The following is a 16,892-nucleotide window of genomic DNA, read 5'->3' on the forward strand; positions in this document are numbered from 1 at the left end:
GTGCATATAATAGTGAATGTATACTACTACTACTACTTGTCTTTAGTAATTTAAGAACGTACACAAAAATGAACTGTTACAAGTTAAACTGTTTTGAGCACTTTTGGCCAGAAGAGGGAGCTTGAAGTACTTGACTAAGTGTCCTCTGAGACTTAAGTCTTCACTAAGGTATTCTAGACTTTATAGTATGTAACCCTCAGCAATATACTGATCTGATATAGTATGGTTTTGATTTATATACTGCTTAGAAACAAGAGTTAATGTATAGGGCCCTCATCTGAATTGACTTAATGCAAGGCACTTCACATAACTTCAAAGTTGCTTACGAGAGGGTCTTCAGTTTACTGTGAAACTGAGTTCTTGCTGTGGTGCTGTCTCTGCCACAGATGTAGGCAAACTACGGCCCGTGGGACCGTCCTGCCCAGCCCCCGAGCTCCTGGCCCGGGAGGCTAGCCCCCGGCCCCTCCCCTGCTGTCCTCCCTCTCCCGCAGCCTCAGCTTGCTTGCTCACTCCAGCACAATGTTCTGGGCAGCGGGGCTGTGAGCTCCTGGGGCGGTGCAGCTGCAGAGCCCAGCCTGATCCGGTGCTCTGTGCTGCTAGGTGGTGGTGGTGGCGGAGTGGCCTGGCTCTAGCCGGGCAGCGTGACTGTAGCACTGCCAGCCGCTGGTGCTCTAACTGCGCGGTAAGGGGACAGGGAGTAGGGTGGGTTGGCTAGAGGGCAGAGGAGTTCGGGGGGTGGTCAGGGGGTGGGGGTGTGGCTAGGGGTCGGGGTGGTCGTGGGAGGAACAGGGGTTGAATGGGGGCAGGAGGCCTGGAGGTGACAGTCAGGAAGGAGGAGGGGTTGGATGGGACAGCCAGGGTTCCGGGGGCAGTCAGGGGACAGGGAAAAGGGGTGGTTGGATGGGGCAGGAGTTCCAGGGGGGCCATCAGGAATGAGAGGAGGGGTTGAATGGGGCGGCAGGAGTCTGGGGGCGGTCAGGGACTGGGTGTGTGTGGATGGGGCAGGGGTCCCAGAGGGGCAGTCAGGGAACAGGTGGGGTTGGATGGGGAAGGAATCCCAGGGGGGGGGGCGGGCAGATAAGAGGTGGGGGCTGGGCCATGACCCCCTCCCCTAACCAGCCCTCCATACAATTTACAAAACCCGATGCGGCCCTCGGGCCAAAAAGTTTGCCCGCCCCTGCTCTACCATCAAGTTTTCTGAAGGCAGAAGTTTATCTAGTGTATTAAAGGAAAATAGTAGGGTACAGAAAAGTTCAAGGTTACTAGACAGGAAACTCTAAAGGCTACACTAATGAAAAGCAAACTTTTCTTTCAGGATAACTTAACCATGTATATCTGGAATTCTAAATTCTATTCCTGCAATTTACTGCAATAGTTTAAATACTGACTAGAGCTGATTGGGGGGGACTTTTCAATTTGGAAATGGTGGCTCATGCCCTGTTCTTCACTGTGGGCTGCACTCCCTAACCAAATTACATGTCCTTTAATGTACCCCACAGTGTTTGCTTTTTGTTGAGTTGCTGTGGTGCATCATGGGAGATAGGGCCCTCAGCCAGACTGGTCCAGAGAGGAAGATGGGATGCATGACACCTCAACTGTAGCTCCCCAGAGCAGGGTGGATTTGATTTAAATCAACAAAGAGTCTGGTGGCACCTTAAAGACTAACAGATTTATTTGGGCATAAGCTTTCGTGAGTAAAAACCTCACTTCTTTTCCGAAGAAGTGAGGTTTTTACTCACGAAAGCTTATGCCCAAATAAATCTGTTAGTCTTTAAGGTGCCACCAGACTCTTTGTTGTTTTTGTAGATACAGACTAACACGGCTACCCCCTGATACTTGATTTAAATCACTAGTCAGGAAGACTCTCATGTAGAAATCCATGATTAAATAAAGTGCATTCTTGTTGGTTGGTATAACCTTAATACATATTTTTCACAACTCAGATGTAGGTTTCATTTTTAAAATGATTGATTTATTTTGAAACTTTTCAGAACATTTTTTGATATAGCTGTAAAACTAAATGATTGTTTGGTTATTTCATTTACCAAAGGTAATTGAAGCAGATATTTATGAAGTCATTGGGAGGTGAACGATCTCCATTTCAACAGGCTAATACTTGGAGGATTTTCTTGCTATGTTGTATTAGAAGGAGAACATCACCAGACAGACATTTAAATTGTTTTTTAACTAAAACAACATGTTATAGTCTGTATTTTTTCTTCAATAGCAAACATATAATATTTTAACAAAACTAGCATATGAATTTTTGAATTTAGTTAAACATTCAAGCTTTTTAAAATCAGGTTTGTTTTTTGTTAAATGTTTTTTAACTAAAATAGTTAAATGAAATATTTTTTTCAAAAAAAAACCCCCAAAATTAAATCAACTAGGTCAGCCAGGTCAACATGAGAAACTTCAGATACTGGCTTCTGCAGCTAACTCCATCGTCTTCACCTTCATTTTCCTGTTTGTTCATAATCTGGAAAAGAAAAACAAGTTTTCCTACTTTTTCAGGTCCCAAATGATTTCTCAATTTGGAATGAATTAGTCCAAAGGAAGAAAATATTCTTTCTACACCGGCAGAAGAAGCTACTGCTGTTAAAAGTGAGATTATCACTTCAACAGTCTCTGAATCCAAGTACTTAAGTGACTTCCACCAGTTCACTGGTGTGACTTTCTTTAAAACATCAGCAAACATTTCTTGAATGGTTTATTCCCAAATTGGGTCTCTTTTAGGGCCTGTTGCCATTATAGGTTTTCCCTTCTAGTGAGAGAATGGTATAGTAGATCTCAAATCAATAAAGGCTACACTCAGAAAGACCTCAAGACTTCTGGAATATGCTGCTCAAAAAGTTTCACTTTTGTTTCTACTGCCTGTCCCTGTCTCTCATTTATCTCCAGACTTCTTCTCCTTGTCCAGATCTATTCTGCCCCCAACAATCTTCTATTCATTGAACTTTTTGAAACTTTGCACTTTTAGAGAGAGGTAAGGGATTGAGTGTGTACACAAATTTGCAGAGGGACAATAGGGTTGAGAGCTGTTATTTCTCACCTCTGTATATTTATTTTAAAACATTTTTGCTGTTAACAAGCATGCTATCTCTGGAGACACAAATCCACAGTTTGAAAACTGCAAAACTAAGCATCTGATATCTTCTAGACTGAGCACTGAGTCCCATTGGGTAGTCAGAAAGATTAACCTAAATAATCTATACAGAAGCCCCTGGAACTCCATAATATTGGGTCCCTAATCCATGAACTATTCATTTACAAAACCTTTCTTAAACATTACATGAATATATTGTCTCATACTATAAACTTAAAATGTATAATCCCTATTCCATGATGAGATACGTTATAGCTCAAAGATATCTTAATTAAAACTATCTTTAGATAAAATGTTTTAAGGAAAAAACCTATCAAAAAAATCCAATTTTTTTTAAATTTATTTTAAATCATTGATTTTTATCCACCCTACCCAAGAGGCACTGTGGATGGAATCCCAAATCTGTTTATTTTTGACAAAGGTCTAAATTTTTCTGTGGGGAAGCAGAAACTCCTCCCCCCCAAATAACTAGTCAAAAACCCAGTTTGCTGTTAAAATTTTTCCATCAAAAGACTGTTTTAACTATCCTTAATATTGATACACTCCTAATTCTGTAGAAAAACTACATGAAATGTACATGCTTTTTGGTAAAACACAACCTTATTTGTGTTCTGGTCCATGAAGGAAGAAAATAGTCCCTCCTCTCAAGACCTTATAAAAGAATAATCTGAAGAGAAGCAACATGCAGAGGGTGGAGAGGACAACTATATACATGCTGATATTTAATCTTATAAAGTTGTATATAATCATAGTTGAAACTCCTCATTCCTTGAAAACTTTTCAGCAAGGGCTCTGAAGAGCCTTTAAAAAAGTCCCAGGGTTTTTATCATGTAGTTTTCAGTCTTGGATTTGACATCTGAGTGGAAGAAACCCCCTGAAACTAATCTCCTCACAGTTTGCTCCACTACAACTTCATTTTTCTAATGAGACAGGGTCACCATTGTTCCTTGGCTATCCCCAGCACTTTATTTCAAACCTCCACACTGTCTTGCTGCCACCAGTGAGAATGCTAGTCTAGAAAATCTGCTGGAATTCTATCATTGTCTAAATCTTCTTTGAGCAGAATAGCTAAAATGTCAGAGGCCACTGTACTGGAGGATTCCAACATAAAACAGAGCCAGCAGCAGGTGGTGCAGTGTCTTGCCCCACAGAGTTGGAAAGAAGATGACCAGCCCAAACCAGTTAATCATTAATGTCCTAGTCATGCTGCAAAAATAAGTTACATAAAGACAACACTCTGCCAGCCTACCCCTCTGTTAGAGTTGACACACTGTTAGTTGACCAGATTACTAACCTTTTTAACCTGTTTGAACACACCACATTTAGAGCCACCATGCCAGTAGTGTATACGTCTCCTACTTAAAGTAACTTGAGTGAATTGGTAACTAACACCTTTTGTAAATGCTCATGTGGACCCTCTCTGTTCCAGGCTACAAACAGATTCTTTACCTTAAGTTGATCCCTCTTTACTTTGAGCAAATATGGGTTTAGGTTTTTTTTGGGTGGGTATTTTTCTTTTCTTAAAAAAAGGAGTAGAAGTGCTGGGTTAGCGTTCTAGAGTAGCCTTTCCCTCCTAGACATGCAGGCCCAAACAGTGGCTTTCTTTTAAAGAGTATATTTGACTGATGTGCCTCTTCTCACCCCTGCTCTCCTCCTCCCCCGACAACCTCTTGTCACAAAGGGTAATACATGAAATGTTGTCTAGAACAATGTGATGCTTTTTAGCTTTGAAGTGACTTATTACAGCCTGAATGTCATATTATGTAGTCTTATGACCAGTTCATGCCAAATACCTTGTAGAATGCAACAGCACTAGAGCACTGTTCTCTTTACTGGAGAAACAGCATCATATGTCACTTACATGATTAATGAATAATTCTGCTCTAGTTAAACTAAACTTACTTCATTAGTGCTTAAATTTATGCTGTGAAATCTGAGAGTTCTTAGCTGTGTCACCTTGACAGACTTGTACTCCCAGAGACTGACGCAGTAGAATGCTTTGTTTAGCTATAAATTTTGTGAGTGGTCTTTACATTCCCTCTACAAAGGGAGTTTACAGAGGCTGTTTCTTTTCTTTAACATGTTAAATCAAATCTGAAGTGATGCCAAGTGTCCTAGTTACTTTGCAAATACAGCAATGCATGCTGTAATCACTATTCATAAGCAAAGTTTATTTGGGACTTCACTGGAATGGGAATGTTTTGTGTAAGTAGTAGATGCCTCCAAACTACAATGAAGCCGAAGGACCTGATCCTGAGAGGCAGTGCCTGCCCCTTCCTGTGTGTTTGGATATCCAAAAATGAAGCTCTGGGTTTAACTCTTCACTTGCCAGCATTTGTCCACTCTAATCAGCTAAAGCGCTGAAGGAGGCTGCCTGTGATGCGGGTATGTCTTCACTGCATGCTAAGGCATGGCTTGGACTCTGATTTGAGCCCAAACCCCCTTTGTCCCCACATAAATCAGTCTGACTCAGGTCAGCAGCACTCAGGACCATGGATTAGAGCCAGAGGACCACTATGATTCAGGTCCAAGCCCTGTCATTTTGCAGTGTGGATACAGGTCAAGGTGCAGACCCATGTCAAATGTCTACGTAGTGCAATATGGTCATGTTAGCACAGCTGTGAGAACCGGGTCCAGCAACTGCAAACCCAGGCTTCTGTTGCAGAGTGGATACTCAGTCACAGGCTCAGAAACAGAGTCCATGTTCTACAGGCCTGGGCTTAGAGTACAGGGCAGACATACCCAAAGTGGCAAGACTAAATTGGGAGGAAAATAGCTTGTGTAACTGTTGGTCTCTGAACAAAACTTGATTGTTTCTAAAAAGTTTATTGGAATTTATATACTGCAATTAAAGTGGTTTTGGATATAGCCATTTAAATGTGCAGTGATGCTTCTTGAGAGAGAAATACACGAAACTTTTTTACACACTTCCGAGGACACTCCAGATTGAGTGACTCATTGGCGGGCGGGGGGTATGAAGGGTTCAGTGCCCCCCACCACCAGTAGCTACCTGGGTGGGGAACAGAAGGGGTGGGGCCAGAACCTCTCCAGCCATGCTGGGATGCTGCTCGGTGCAACCCACTGGCTGCCTGGGAGAGGGTCTGGCTGTGGTGGTGGCAGGCTGCCCCCTACCTAGGCTCAGCTTCCATGGACATCAGCCAAGCCAGCCAGAGGCGCCCCCTTCTCTCTGGCATGCTCAGCCCCCATCCCCAGAAGCTAAGCCTGGGCAGGGAGTGGGCTGCCACTGCCGCCACCCTTCCCCAGTAGGGCTCCCTCCCAGGCAGCTGGCGCTGCTGCAAGGAGCAATGACCGGGAGCAGCTCCGTCCTGCTCCCCACCTGGGCCTGGCTGCCAGGGAGAGCAGCCGAATGTGCTGGGGGGAGCCAGCGCAGCGGGAGGACAGAGCCCCTCCCCCTTGTAAGTAATGTGGGGTTGGGGGGAGGGAGAAGAGTATGGGGGCCCCAGGCTGGGGGCAGGGCAGAGATACATGGGGAGGTTGTCCTCCCATTTAGCTGGTGCCCCCCAATATGGGAGGCACCAGTCATCTATTGATTTACCGTATAAAATCACATTTTTCTTATCAGAAAAATGAAAATTTTCAAATTGTTAGGTATCTCTAACTTGTATATAAGCAAACTTTAGTATGTTTAATAGAATGTGAACTTTTTCCATTTAGAAGTACATGTTTTAAATAGCTTTTGATCTTTGTTTGCAGAAGGCACAAACATGTCAACAAAGGCTAGATAAAGAGATTTCCAACTTCCTCACAATGATTAAATCGTGCAACACCACTAAAGGTAACACTGTTAGCAATTGCAATTCTTTCTGCAGTTTCATGATGTGCTCTGTGTTGGATAAGCCACTTGGTAAAAAAAAAAAATCAGGAAGTCCATCCTTTTGTCAAATAAAACTTTTCCAAAATGGAAAAATAAGATGCCTGTGAGTATAGGACCACTGCTTTTCAATTAGAAATTGAGACTGAATACTTCAGTTTTCAAATAACTGTCAACTTATTACTTACAATAGCTAGTGGTTCTGCTGATGCTTTACATCAATTGAGGCGGTTAATACAACTTCCTAGAGGATTAAACTATGGTGAAACTTATCATAAATAGTATTTTCAGGATAATTGAGTGTATAGGTGAGCTCCTCCTCCTGATTTGGAATCACTTGTAGAACCACATAAATAACACAAGAGCAGTAGCTTTTAATGTCCCCTTAAAGGTACCAAAAGCCCTCTTGCTACTCTCCCTACTGCCAAGAGATCAGCTGCTGCTTCTAGTTTCTCTCCTCCCTTGATTTGTATGATGTATTTGCTCATTGTAGTAAAAAGCTGTGGTGCACTGAACTTGTGGAATAGGGATGCATTAAATGTAATAAAAAAGAAACTAATGGGTCAGTGAGATGGCATATATTCCAGTGTCCTTGTATAAAGGTGCCAAAAAGGGGACACAGTGGGTTGGAGAGAGCTTACAAATTTTTGTACGTCACACACTGTTTCCATTGGACACTTGCATACAACAGCAGAGTTCCAGTTTATTGGCTATTACGTACAGGCATCAAACGTCTTGAGATACTGACTTGCACTTGTTTCGGGCTAGTGCCTTGTATATACATATATGCATAATATGAAATTGAAATCAATGTATTTTTAACTTCTAAAACTGGTAATTTTGAGAATTCAAATTATATTATAATCTGAAAAGTGGGGGCTTTAAAAACAAAAATCTTTAATAAACAGATCTGGCCTTTGTGTATATTTGTGTCCTTACTACTTTTAACAGTGGTTAAAATTTACTAAGCTCAAACTAGAGTGCTAGTTGTTAGTCATAGAATTGTAGGACTGAAAGGGACCTCGAGAGGTCATCTAGTCGAGGGGTTCTCAACCTTTCTCTTTCTGAGGCCCCCTCAACATGCTATAAAGATGCCAGGGCCCAGCAGGGGTGGGGTGGGGGGGAACTTGAGGATCCAGGCTGGGGCACCATTGGGCATAGGCATAGTTTTACTTCTATGGGGGGGGGAGAGAAGAGCTGGTGGGGCTTGAACCAGCTCCGCATAGTGGGGTCCAGGGAGGGAGCGCCACCCCACCCCCAACTCACGCAGGAGGCCACCCAGTCTGTCTGGGCTGTGGTGGGATGCAACCAAAAAATATAACTCAAGGGGGGAACTTGGTTCAAAAATTTTGAAAACAGCTCAGGGTGCAGGCAGGAGGTAGCTAGGGGCTGTGTACAGGCAAAGGGGGGCTCCCAGTGTGGCTCCCAGCTTCTGACTTGGGGGGTGGGAGGAAGGTTTGCCAGCTTCAGCCCCATGCTGCTTTGGGGCTTGTGGGGGCACTAGCTTTAGCCCTGCACCGCTCCTGGCTTGTCACCTACCAATTTCTGTTTGTAACTTGATTTATCTAGGACTGAAATATAGAGACATCACATATTCAATCTAGGGCACAATCCCAGTGGTTCACCACAGGAAGCATTGCACCCGTACGTTGTGGCTTGCACCTGTTCTCAGATCACATACCATTGCTCTGAATTGGTGTTGTCTTGATTTGAAGGACTTCAGTGACTTGTGATCTGACTGCATCAGACAACCATGCTCCTGTGGGGGCAGTATAGCTAGCCTTTCCCAAGATGAAACTCTTGAACTGAAGATGGGACTTTTGCAAGATGGCCTCTCTTGTGGATCTAACTACTGGAAAAGCCTAAAATGAGACTAAGATTGGCGATAGTTGGACCATGTTCTAAAACTTTTTTGCCAAACATTCAAAACAATATTGGAGGAAGAGCTTGGTGCATGTCATTCATATCAAGTAAGGAAAAAAAGCAACTGAATGTAGGAGAGGTGAAAAGTAGAATATTGCCTGTATCGTTCAGTTTGGAAGGTGCCTATCCAACTTGATGGTCACAGGTAGAACTGTTAAGTCCACCCTGAGTTTTAATTAGGGGATCCAGAGGTGGAAGCCCTTGTATTACACAATATATATAGGTCTAATCAAGCCAAAAACTTTCTTGCAATGTATCAAAGTACAAACATTCATGTAATATCTAGGGTAGTTTCTAGCATGTTGAGTAAAAGTGCTCTTGTGTGGCTTGTAAAAGACACTGGAGGGTGTCATATAACTGGCACCACTGAATTTTCAGACTCTTGTATTTGCACCAGGACAGTACTTACATTTTTAGGAAGACTGATTGTGGTACTTGTATTCTGTGTAGTCACTATCAAGGCCATCTGACCTCTTTGAAATGCTGCAAACTCTGACACCTAGTTCAAACTTATCTCTACTTTCTTTCCTCCTTTTGTAGCAGTAGTGCAATGAATATAATGCTTGTAGATGTTTGTGTGACAGACACAGAAGCCAGGCTTGCCACAAACCACTATATAGCCTTGAACATGCTCTTCTTTCAACTTGGTACGTAAAGGGTATATCCGTTTTTGCCAGCAGATGCATGGATGGGTGTTAAATTTGCTGTTGCCCAAATGTACAACATAGTTGCTGCCGGTGGTGGTTTTTAAATGAACCCTATTATTTTTTAGGATGAAATAAACCTATTTCTTCTAATTTGGAATGAGTAATTCCATTTTTAATATGCAGGAATAAGGGGATTACAGCAAGGACAAAGGGAAACTTGAGTCTTGAGTTATATTCTGCATAACAGGCTGACAGTTCTAGTTACAAAATAACCTGAGTGCTAATGATTCCACTCCCTGTTGCATATCCATTTGAGATGGTTATATTCAGGGTGTGAAGTGGGGATATTTTTGTGCTGTTTGTACCATTTACTCCATCAGGTATTCTCTTGGCCTTCATTCAAAGATTTTCCCCTTCCCCTTGATATTTACTACCAGTCTCCCTTCTGATTTCTGTTTTTGGTAACTCAGTTGTCCAACTTTTGTGGCTTCTTGGTTTTTCTTCAGCTTCCTGGTGTGACATGATGGCAGTAACTGCACACCATCCTTCGACTACTGATCATGCAATACTTTTACAGGAGAGATCTTCACACTTTACTCCAAGGGAAGGGGTAAAAAGGAGGGATCCAGGTTAGGGCTGGGTAATCTTGTCATGAAGGCCAGAGTTCTCCCATCTTGTGTCCCTAGCCATGCTGTGTGGTGGAACTGTGTCCAACTCTATGAATAAATTACCTTTTGCAACCTTTCCTAAGCTCAGGACAAGGGGAAGAAACTTCCCCTAATATTAACTTGCGCACTGTATTGTAGACAAAGTATTTTCTACTGTTCTGGCATTGATGTAACACATAAAATTCAGTTAGGATTTTTAGTTGACAATTTGGGAGTAAACAGTTGTGCAAAATCAGTCATTACGATGTCTCCAAAAAAAAGCTAAGCTTTGGTACTCTTGACTTTCAGGAATGCCTCCTTCATTTCTTCAGAAAATTGAAGTGGTCTCTGAAGTATCAAAAGAAACGTGTGAGGCTCTGGGTAACTGCCTTAAGCTCTTCACAAAGCAGGAAGGGGTATGTATTGCTGTACTTCACATCCTTTATTGCATAAACTTTTTCGAGAGCATCACTGAAGCCAGAACTAATGGGAGGCAGGAGAAAGGAGGGCTCCAGTACAATTGTCCCCCTTTCCCCTAAGTGTCTTCAACATCAGTATAAATAAAGAAATGAGCAGGGCAGAGACCCCAGCAAACATGATGTGCCAAGGCCCCAAATTTCTCTTCAGGCCTGCAGCTTAATGCACTGAACCAAATACACCTCTAAGGCTTCTGCCTTTACTAGCCGGGATGTCTTTCATTTTGCTAACCCCCTAGTGCGGGGGTGGACAAACTTTTTGACCGGAGGGCCACATCTGGGTGGGGAAATTGCATGCAGGGCCATGAATGTAGGGCTAGGGTAGGGGGTTGGGGTGCAGGAGGGGGCTCAGGGCAGGGGGTTGGGGTACAGCAGGAGGTTGGGGTGCAAGGTGTAGGAGGGGGTTGGGGTGCAGGCTTCAGCCCAGCGCCACTTACCTGGAGCGGCTCCAGGGTGGCAGTGGCACACAGCGGGACGTCCCTGTGGGGGTGGGAGGAGAGTAGAGGGCTCTGCACTGCTCTTGCCTGTGGGTACCTCCCCCGAAGCTCCCATTGGCTGCGGTTCCCCCTTCCCAGCCAATGGGAGCTGCAGGGGGCAGTGCCTGCAGGCGAGGGCAGCGCACAGAGCCTTCTTCGCACCTTACCCACCCCCCAGGGCTGCAGGGATGTGGTGCCAGCCGTTTCCTGGAATGGCTCAGGGGCCGGATCCAAAGCCCTGACGGGCTGGACCTGGCCCGTGGGCCATAGTTTGCCCACCTTAATGGAATCTGGTATGTCAAAGAATCATTTTCCTCTGCAGCTAGGAATCAACACAAAAGAGAATCTTGGGTTTGTTTGTGTATTGTACAGATTAATTGATAGTCTTTTTTTCAGCTGTTCTGCCTTCTTCCACATGTGTTTGGACAGGTCTCTTTTGATTTAGATAAGCAGTTGTTTTCAGGGACAGCTTTTTAAAAAAAAAAGCTGTGTCCCTTTTATTGCACTTATTGTTACTAATGTGCAGGGCCCTATGCAGATGGTTCTTCCCTCTATCTGGAATTGGTTAAATCCAAGGTATTAACAGCACCTTTATTATTCCAGGGAATTCCTCTTTTATGTGTATTTCTAGTTTAGATCTCTTCTCCTCCTCCTCCTTCCCCCCACTCATTGGACTTGCCATAATAGTGTCCTGTTTGTTTATACTGTTGAGTGCAATTCCAATACTTCAGTGGAAATGTACTGCATGTTTTTTTTTCATATTGATCTCTGGAGGGTGCTTCATAACCAAGTTACCATAGATAGACTTGTTCTCCTAACCTCTGACATTCTTCAGTTCAGCTTTGTCTTCATCAGCCATTTGTATTTCAAAATGAGGAAGATTGTGTTGGTGTTGTGAGTCACTTCCAGTTCCTTAGCAATGAGCCACGCACACTGGATCCATTGTTAAGGCTTGAAAAGTCTTAATGCAAACCTACTTCTCTACTCACAAGCCTGCTATACTTGCATGAGTGAAAATACAACATAATGGAGTGAGTGGTGAACAGTCTATTTATCTGGTCATAGATCTAGTTTAATTTTCCTTTACCCAGTACCTACTTGTCAAAACTCCATTTGTGAATGAGGGCGATGGTTCTATGTGGTGGTTCTTATTCTGTGATTATATTTGATAGGTATGCTGCTTTATGTGAAGCCAAATTCATTCCTCTATTTTTATTTTAATGAGCAAAGTAGTGTTATAAATACCATATCACGCTAAGAAAAGGGTACCAGACTTTAAATTGTTCGTATTTGTAACCTTTATAGTTTTATACAAATAAGGGCTTGATAGCATAATTGTTTCCATGAAAGAGGTGGCAGTGGCTTTTTTTTTATGACAGTAGTTGTCATTATTGCACTATAACTACTTCATGTTGGTAATCTATTTTCCCCCCTTTGTGTTTGAATAGTTTTGGCAATCATAATAGAGAATCTTAAAATGCCAGGCAATGAAAATTCTAGTTCAGTTTCATAGCATTGCTCTAACCATCTCAGATCTTAATATAGAAAGCTCTTGAAATATTGAAAAGGCGATATGAGCTTTGTGCATTACAGAAGCACTTTCAGTTGACAGCTCCTGTCCCTGGTGAGCTCAACTTAAACTAATATTGCTACTAAAAAACAGAACTTAGCTTTCTATTGGAAATTCCATTCAACAAAAGCAACATTAATGCTACATGAATAGTCTTCTTCCTGTTCCTGCTGATCTCTCCAGTGCAAATGCCATATACTTGGGCTCTGCCCTGGGAAAAGGATTTGGCCTTAGCCACATATTTCTAGCTTCTGCCAGCAGGTGTTGAATACTCACACTACTTTTGCATAAACAATGGAGTTCTTCTCATGTAAGGTTTATATGTGGAACACACACATCTAGACAGACCATGAGCAGAAGAGATTCCAAGAATGCTATCATGAAATCAAGATACTTATTTTCAAAAATTCCTCTCCTGACACACACACCTCTCTGCTAACAGGGCACTCAAAAGCAAAGTTAACTTAGACTGTCAAACTCTTTTCATGAAGGATCGTTTTCAAAGGGTCTTGAAATCTTTCAGATGTGTTGTGGGCTTCTTTGACACTCATGTCTGCTGCAATCTCTGGGCCTCTTTTCCTAACCACTACCTGTTTTCATAGCCTCTCTAGATCCAAGTTCCTTGCCCTTTTTTAGGGCTCTTTGATCAGACTTCTTCCTTGCCTAATGTCCACTGGCTCACTAATTTTGTTGAATTTTGCAGCCAGTAATCTATTTAATGCCACCTGTCAAACAACAAATTTATAGTTGTGAAAGAAATGCCTTATCTCATGCTCAATAGTTTATCTAGTTTTTAATCAAAAATTGATTTTTGCTATGTATCATAATTTAACCTTTTCCGGTACTAAAAAGTGCAGCTTGCAAACTTGTTAGACTGCAACGTTAACTTTTAGAATGCTGCTGTGTATAAGTCATATTGGATCCAGTTTTTGACCTTTGAAAAAATCTTAATTAGCAAGAAGGAATGTCCTCTTCTCCATAGCCCACCCCTTCCTAGGTGAAGTTGTAGCATAATTATACAGTACATACACAAATGGTACTCCTGTGTCTGAGAGTTCTTACTAATGCATGATAAATCATATGCCTTCTATCTTTGAATGTTTAAACTAGTGTGGGAGTTCAGCTTCCAACTCCAGGTTGTATTGTGAGAAAACTTCAGCCTGCCCCTACACCCCCCCACCCCCACAAATCATATCAAGTTGGGCAACAGTGACTTATGAAGGATAAAGCTGATTTGGAGGAAAGCCTTAATCTCTTTTTACAAACGTTGCATGTTCTGGATGAATTGGTTAAAGGTCGGTCAGTGCCTGGCTGCAGCTTGTCAGAAAGCTAAGGCGGCACTTAGGAATAAGCCAGGGGCAGTGCGGTGAGGAGAAGGTTATGCGTGTGGAACAAAGTGTGGCGGGACCTTAAAAGAGGGACTGTTGTGGAGGGAAATGACTAGACTAAACCTTTTAAGCACACCCTATTTTGCCCTGCGAGTGCTTTAGGGAGAAGGGCTGCAGCCCCCGGCCGGGCTGGCTCTGAACACCGCGCTCGTTAGGACCCTGTGGGAACTTGCACTAAGCACAGCAGCATGGCCGAGCCCGCGCCGCTAGCCTCTGCAGCGCTTTGGGGATCACCTTCCCCGACCCGTCCGGCCGCGGGTCTCTGGCTCTCGCCCGCAGCTAGCAGGGGCCGCATGGGGGGTGGGGGCGGGATCCGCCTCGGCAGCTCTGTCCCTCCCCACTCGCCCCGCGTGCTGGCGGCTGCAGCGCAGGGCCGGGGCACTTCGGCGTGGTGCAATGACCCCGTGCTCCGCGGCCGGGCGGGGAACCGGCTTGTCTCCTGCGCCCCGGCGAGTCTGCGGCGGGCCCCGCTCGTCTCTCGCGATACCGCCCCGCGGAGGGCCGGGTGCTGCTGCAGCAGCTGGCTGGGATTCGGAGCCGGGAGCTGGCAGCGCTGCGCACGGGTGTCAGGCATGTCCCCGCCAGCTGCAGAGAGCCCCGCCTGGGCAGCGCCCCGCTGGGTGTCGTGAGAGCCGTGCCAGGGCACTGCAGGACCCGGCAGCCCGGGCACGAGGTACTGCTGAGGCGCTCGCGGGGAGGAGCAGCTGCAGCAGCCTGTGAGGCGGCCGGGTCGTGGAGTGATGGGAGGGACTGCTCTGATCCCTGCACACTAGGAGACTGGCCCTCCGCGTAAGGCCGGACACGGGGCAAAGTGAACAGGCTGGACCCTCCGGCTTTCGAGGTGCTTAGCCGCTAACAGTCACTTCATTCAGAGTGTCTTTTTTTGCAACTACAAACCTGTCAACGAGCCTGCCTTGGCGTCCACCCTCTGAAAGTTAATGGGTTTATTGCTCTCCTTGTTGACGTTGGGATGAAACCCTCAACATAGAGTGTCTAAAACGTATTCACTAAACCGTTAAAAAGACTAAAGAGTGATTTAGGAAGCTGTTCAATTATCTTCAGGCTGGATTTTTACTGAAGCTTAGTCTGTCATTGAAGCTCCATCGTCAGAACAAGTGTAACTCAGAATGTTTCCGGTGGTGACTTTGGCACAAGGTTAGTAAATCTTGTTGAAAGCAAGCTTTTTCCTCTTGCTGGATCTAGTATTCTGGCTGAACTTGCGATCTAACTAATATCTAGGGGCAAGTATCAGGGGGTAGCCGTGTTAGTCTGTATCTACAAAAAAAACAAGGAGTCTGGTGGCACCTTGAAGACTAACAGATTTATTTGGGCATAAGCTTTCATGGGTAAAAACCTCACTTCTTCAGATGCTTCGCTTCACTTCACTTCAATGATGTTAGTAACATAAAATACTGTATCACTGTAGCAATAGCACAGTTAAAGGGACTCTATTTAAATGTCCCCAAAATTATAAAACTGCAGACTGATATCTAAATTCAATATAAACAGGTTTTAAAATCTATTTTCTACAGTATTAGAACTTCATTCGTTGCAGCACCAAGAATCTGAAAGAGAAGCTTGATTAAACAAAAGCAAAGCTGATTTAATTTCTTTTCATCCTCTAGCAATATAGAAATACAAAAAGTATGCTGAATAGTAATTTAGATCTTTGTAAAACTCACTTTTATGATCAAAGGTGGCATTAGTAATAGAGGTAGTAACCTCTTTAAACAACATGATTTTAAAATTGACATTGTTCCTTTTTAAAGATTGAGATATTACTTGCCCTCTGTCTATTTTCAGTTTCAACAATTTTCTCCTTAGTTAACTTGGCTGAATCTTTCTCGCTGCCTGTGGTAAAAGTTCCAAAAGATGATTGATTAACTGATAAATGGCTGAACGATTTTCTTAAAGATGGTAAATGGGGAAATGCAAGTTTATTTTTGCAGATTATTTTAGTCAGTATTAAATATTAGGCTTGGTGTATACATAATCCAGAATAATGCATTCCTTATTTGCATTCTCTGCACTAACTTTTTTCAGGAATCATTCACAGTATACTTAACTTGGGTAGATATATCAAGGTGTGATACTTCACTAGTCACGTGCATAATTAGCATAATATGTTCAGATAAATGCATTTGCAATTTGAATGATCATAGTGCTTATACCAGTTGTTAGTGTAATGTCTATGTAGAAGGCCAGTGGAGAGGTGATTGCTTTTTATTTGTTTCATGTTGCTTTAAATAGCTTGGAAACCTCAAGCTGTGCGCAAGGCTAGCCTTGTAAATGTTTGTCGATGTTGCCTCACTCTGTTCTCATTTTACACTCCTATATTTAAATTGGATTGCATGCTCTTCCAGTACATGAAACTCTTTCTGTCCTGTACAGCTCCTCGCGCAAGTGTCCCTGTTGTGACTCAGGAGCCCGTTGTGAAAATCGAGCTCTAAATTATCCTTCAGGGTGACTGGTAACTGACTCGATTGTGAATTGAAAACTGAATTTCTCCCAGTTTGATTTGTATTGTGTATTGAATCAGCCCCCCTGCTTCCTATGGGGAGAAAGTATGGGTGCCTCTCCTACAGCCTCAAATGCCCTGGGCATGAGCACTGTGAGCAAATGCAGCAAAGGGACAGCAGCTCCCCCCCCCCCCCCCCCTCCCCACTGCCTGCCCAGTGTATTGCAGGAAAGTAAGGGGAGCAGCTCTGGTTGCTATATTGCCTGACTTGTGGGACCCTTGGGACAGAAGGATAAAAGCTCAACTGGCTCTCTGAGCCTAGGAGAGCACCCAGTGAAGGATTCCTCACAGCCATCCAGGACATCTGGG

The 16,892-nt window shown here is 43.7% G+C and overlaps 1 protein-coding gene across 5 annotated transcripts in view; it reads left to right on the forward strand.

Moving 5' to 3' along the window:
- The window catches only part of OSBPL1A (oxysterol binding protein like 1A), a 155,457-nt gene that overhangs the window by 54,547 nt on the left and 84,018 nt on the right, over nt 1–16,892 (forward strand). For 2 of the 5 annotated variants that reach the window (XM_054017422.1, XM_054017423.1), the window contains exons 14-16: nt 2,515–2,604; nt 6,821–6,902; nt 10,465–10,571. In XM_054017422.1, coding sequence (XP_053873397.1) covers nt 2,515–2,604; nt 6,821–6,902; nt 10,465–10,571 — 279 coding nt within the window. Of the gene's footprint in view, nt 1–2,514; nt 2,605–5,450; nt 5,492–6,820; nt 6,903–10,464; nt 10,572–14,365; nt 15,221–16,892 lie in introns of those variants that run through there. The other 3 variants (XM_054017425.1, XM_054017424.1, XM_054017426.1) reach the window with 3 other exon arrangements.

Source organism: Malaclemys terrapin, chromosome 2 (genome assembly GCF_027887155.1).
Source record: "Malaclemys terrapin pileata isolate rMalTer1 chromosome 2, rMalTer1.hap1, whole genome shotgun sequence".
In the NCBI taxonomy this organism is placed as follows: Eukaryota; Metazoa; Chordata; order Testudines; family Emydidae; genus Malaclemys; species Malaclemys terrapin.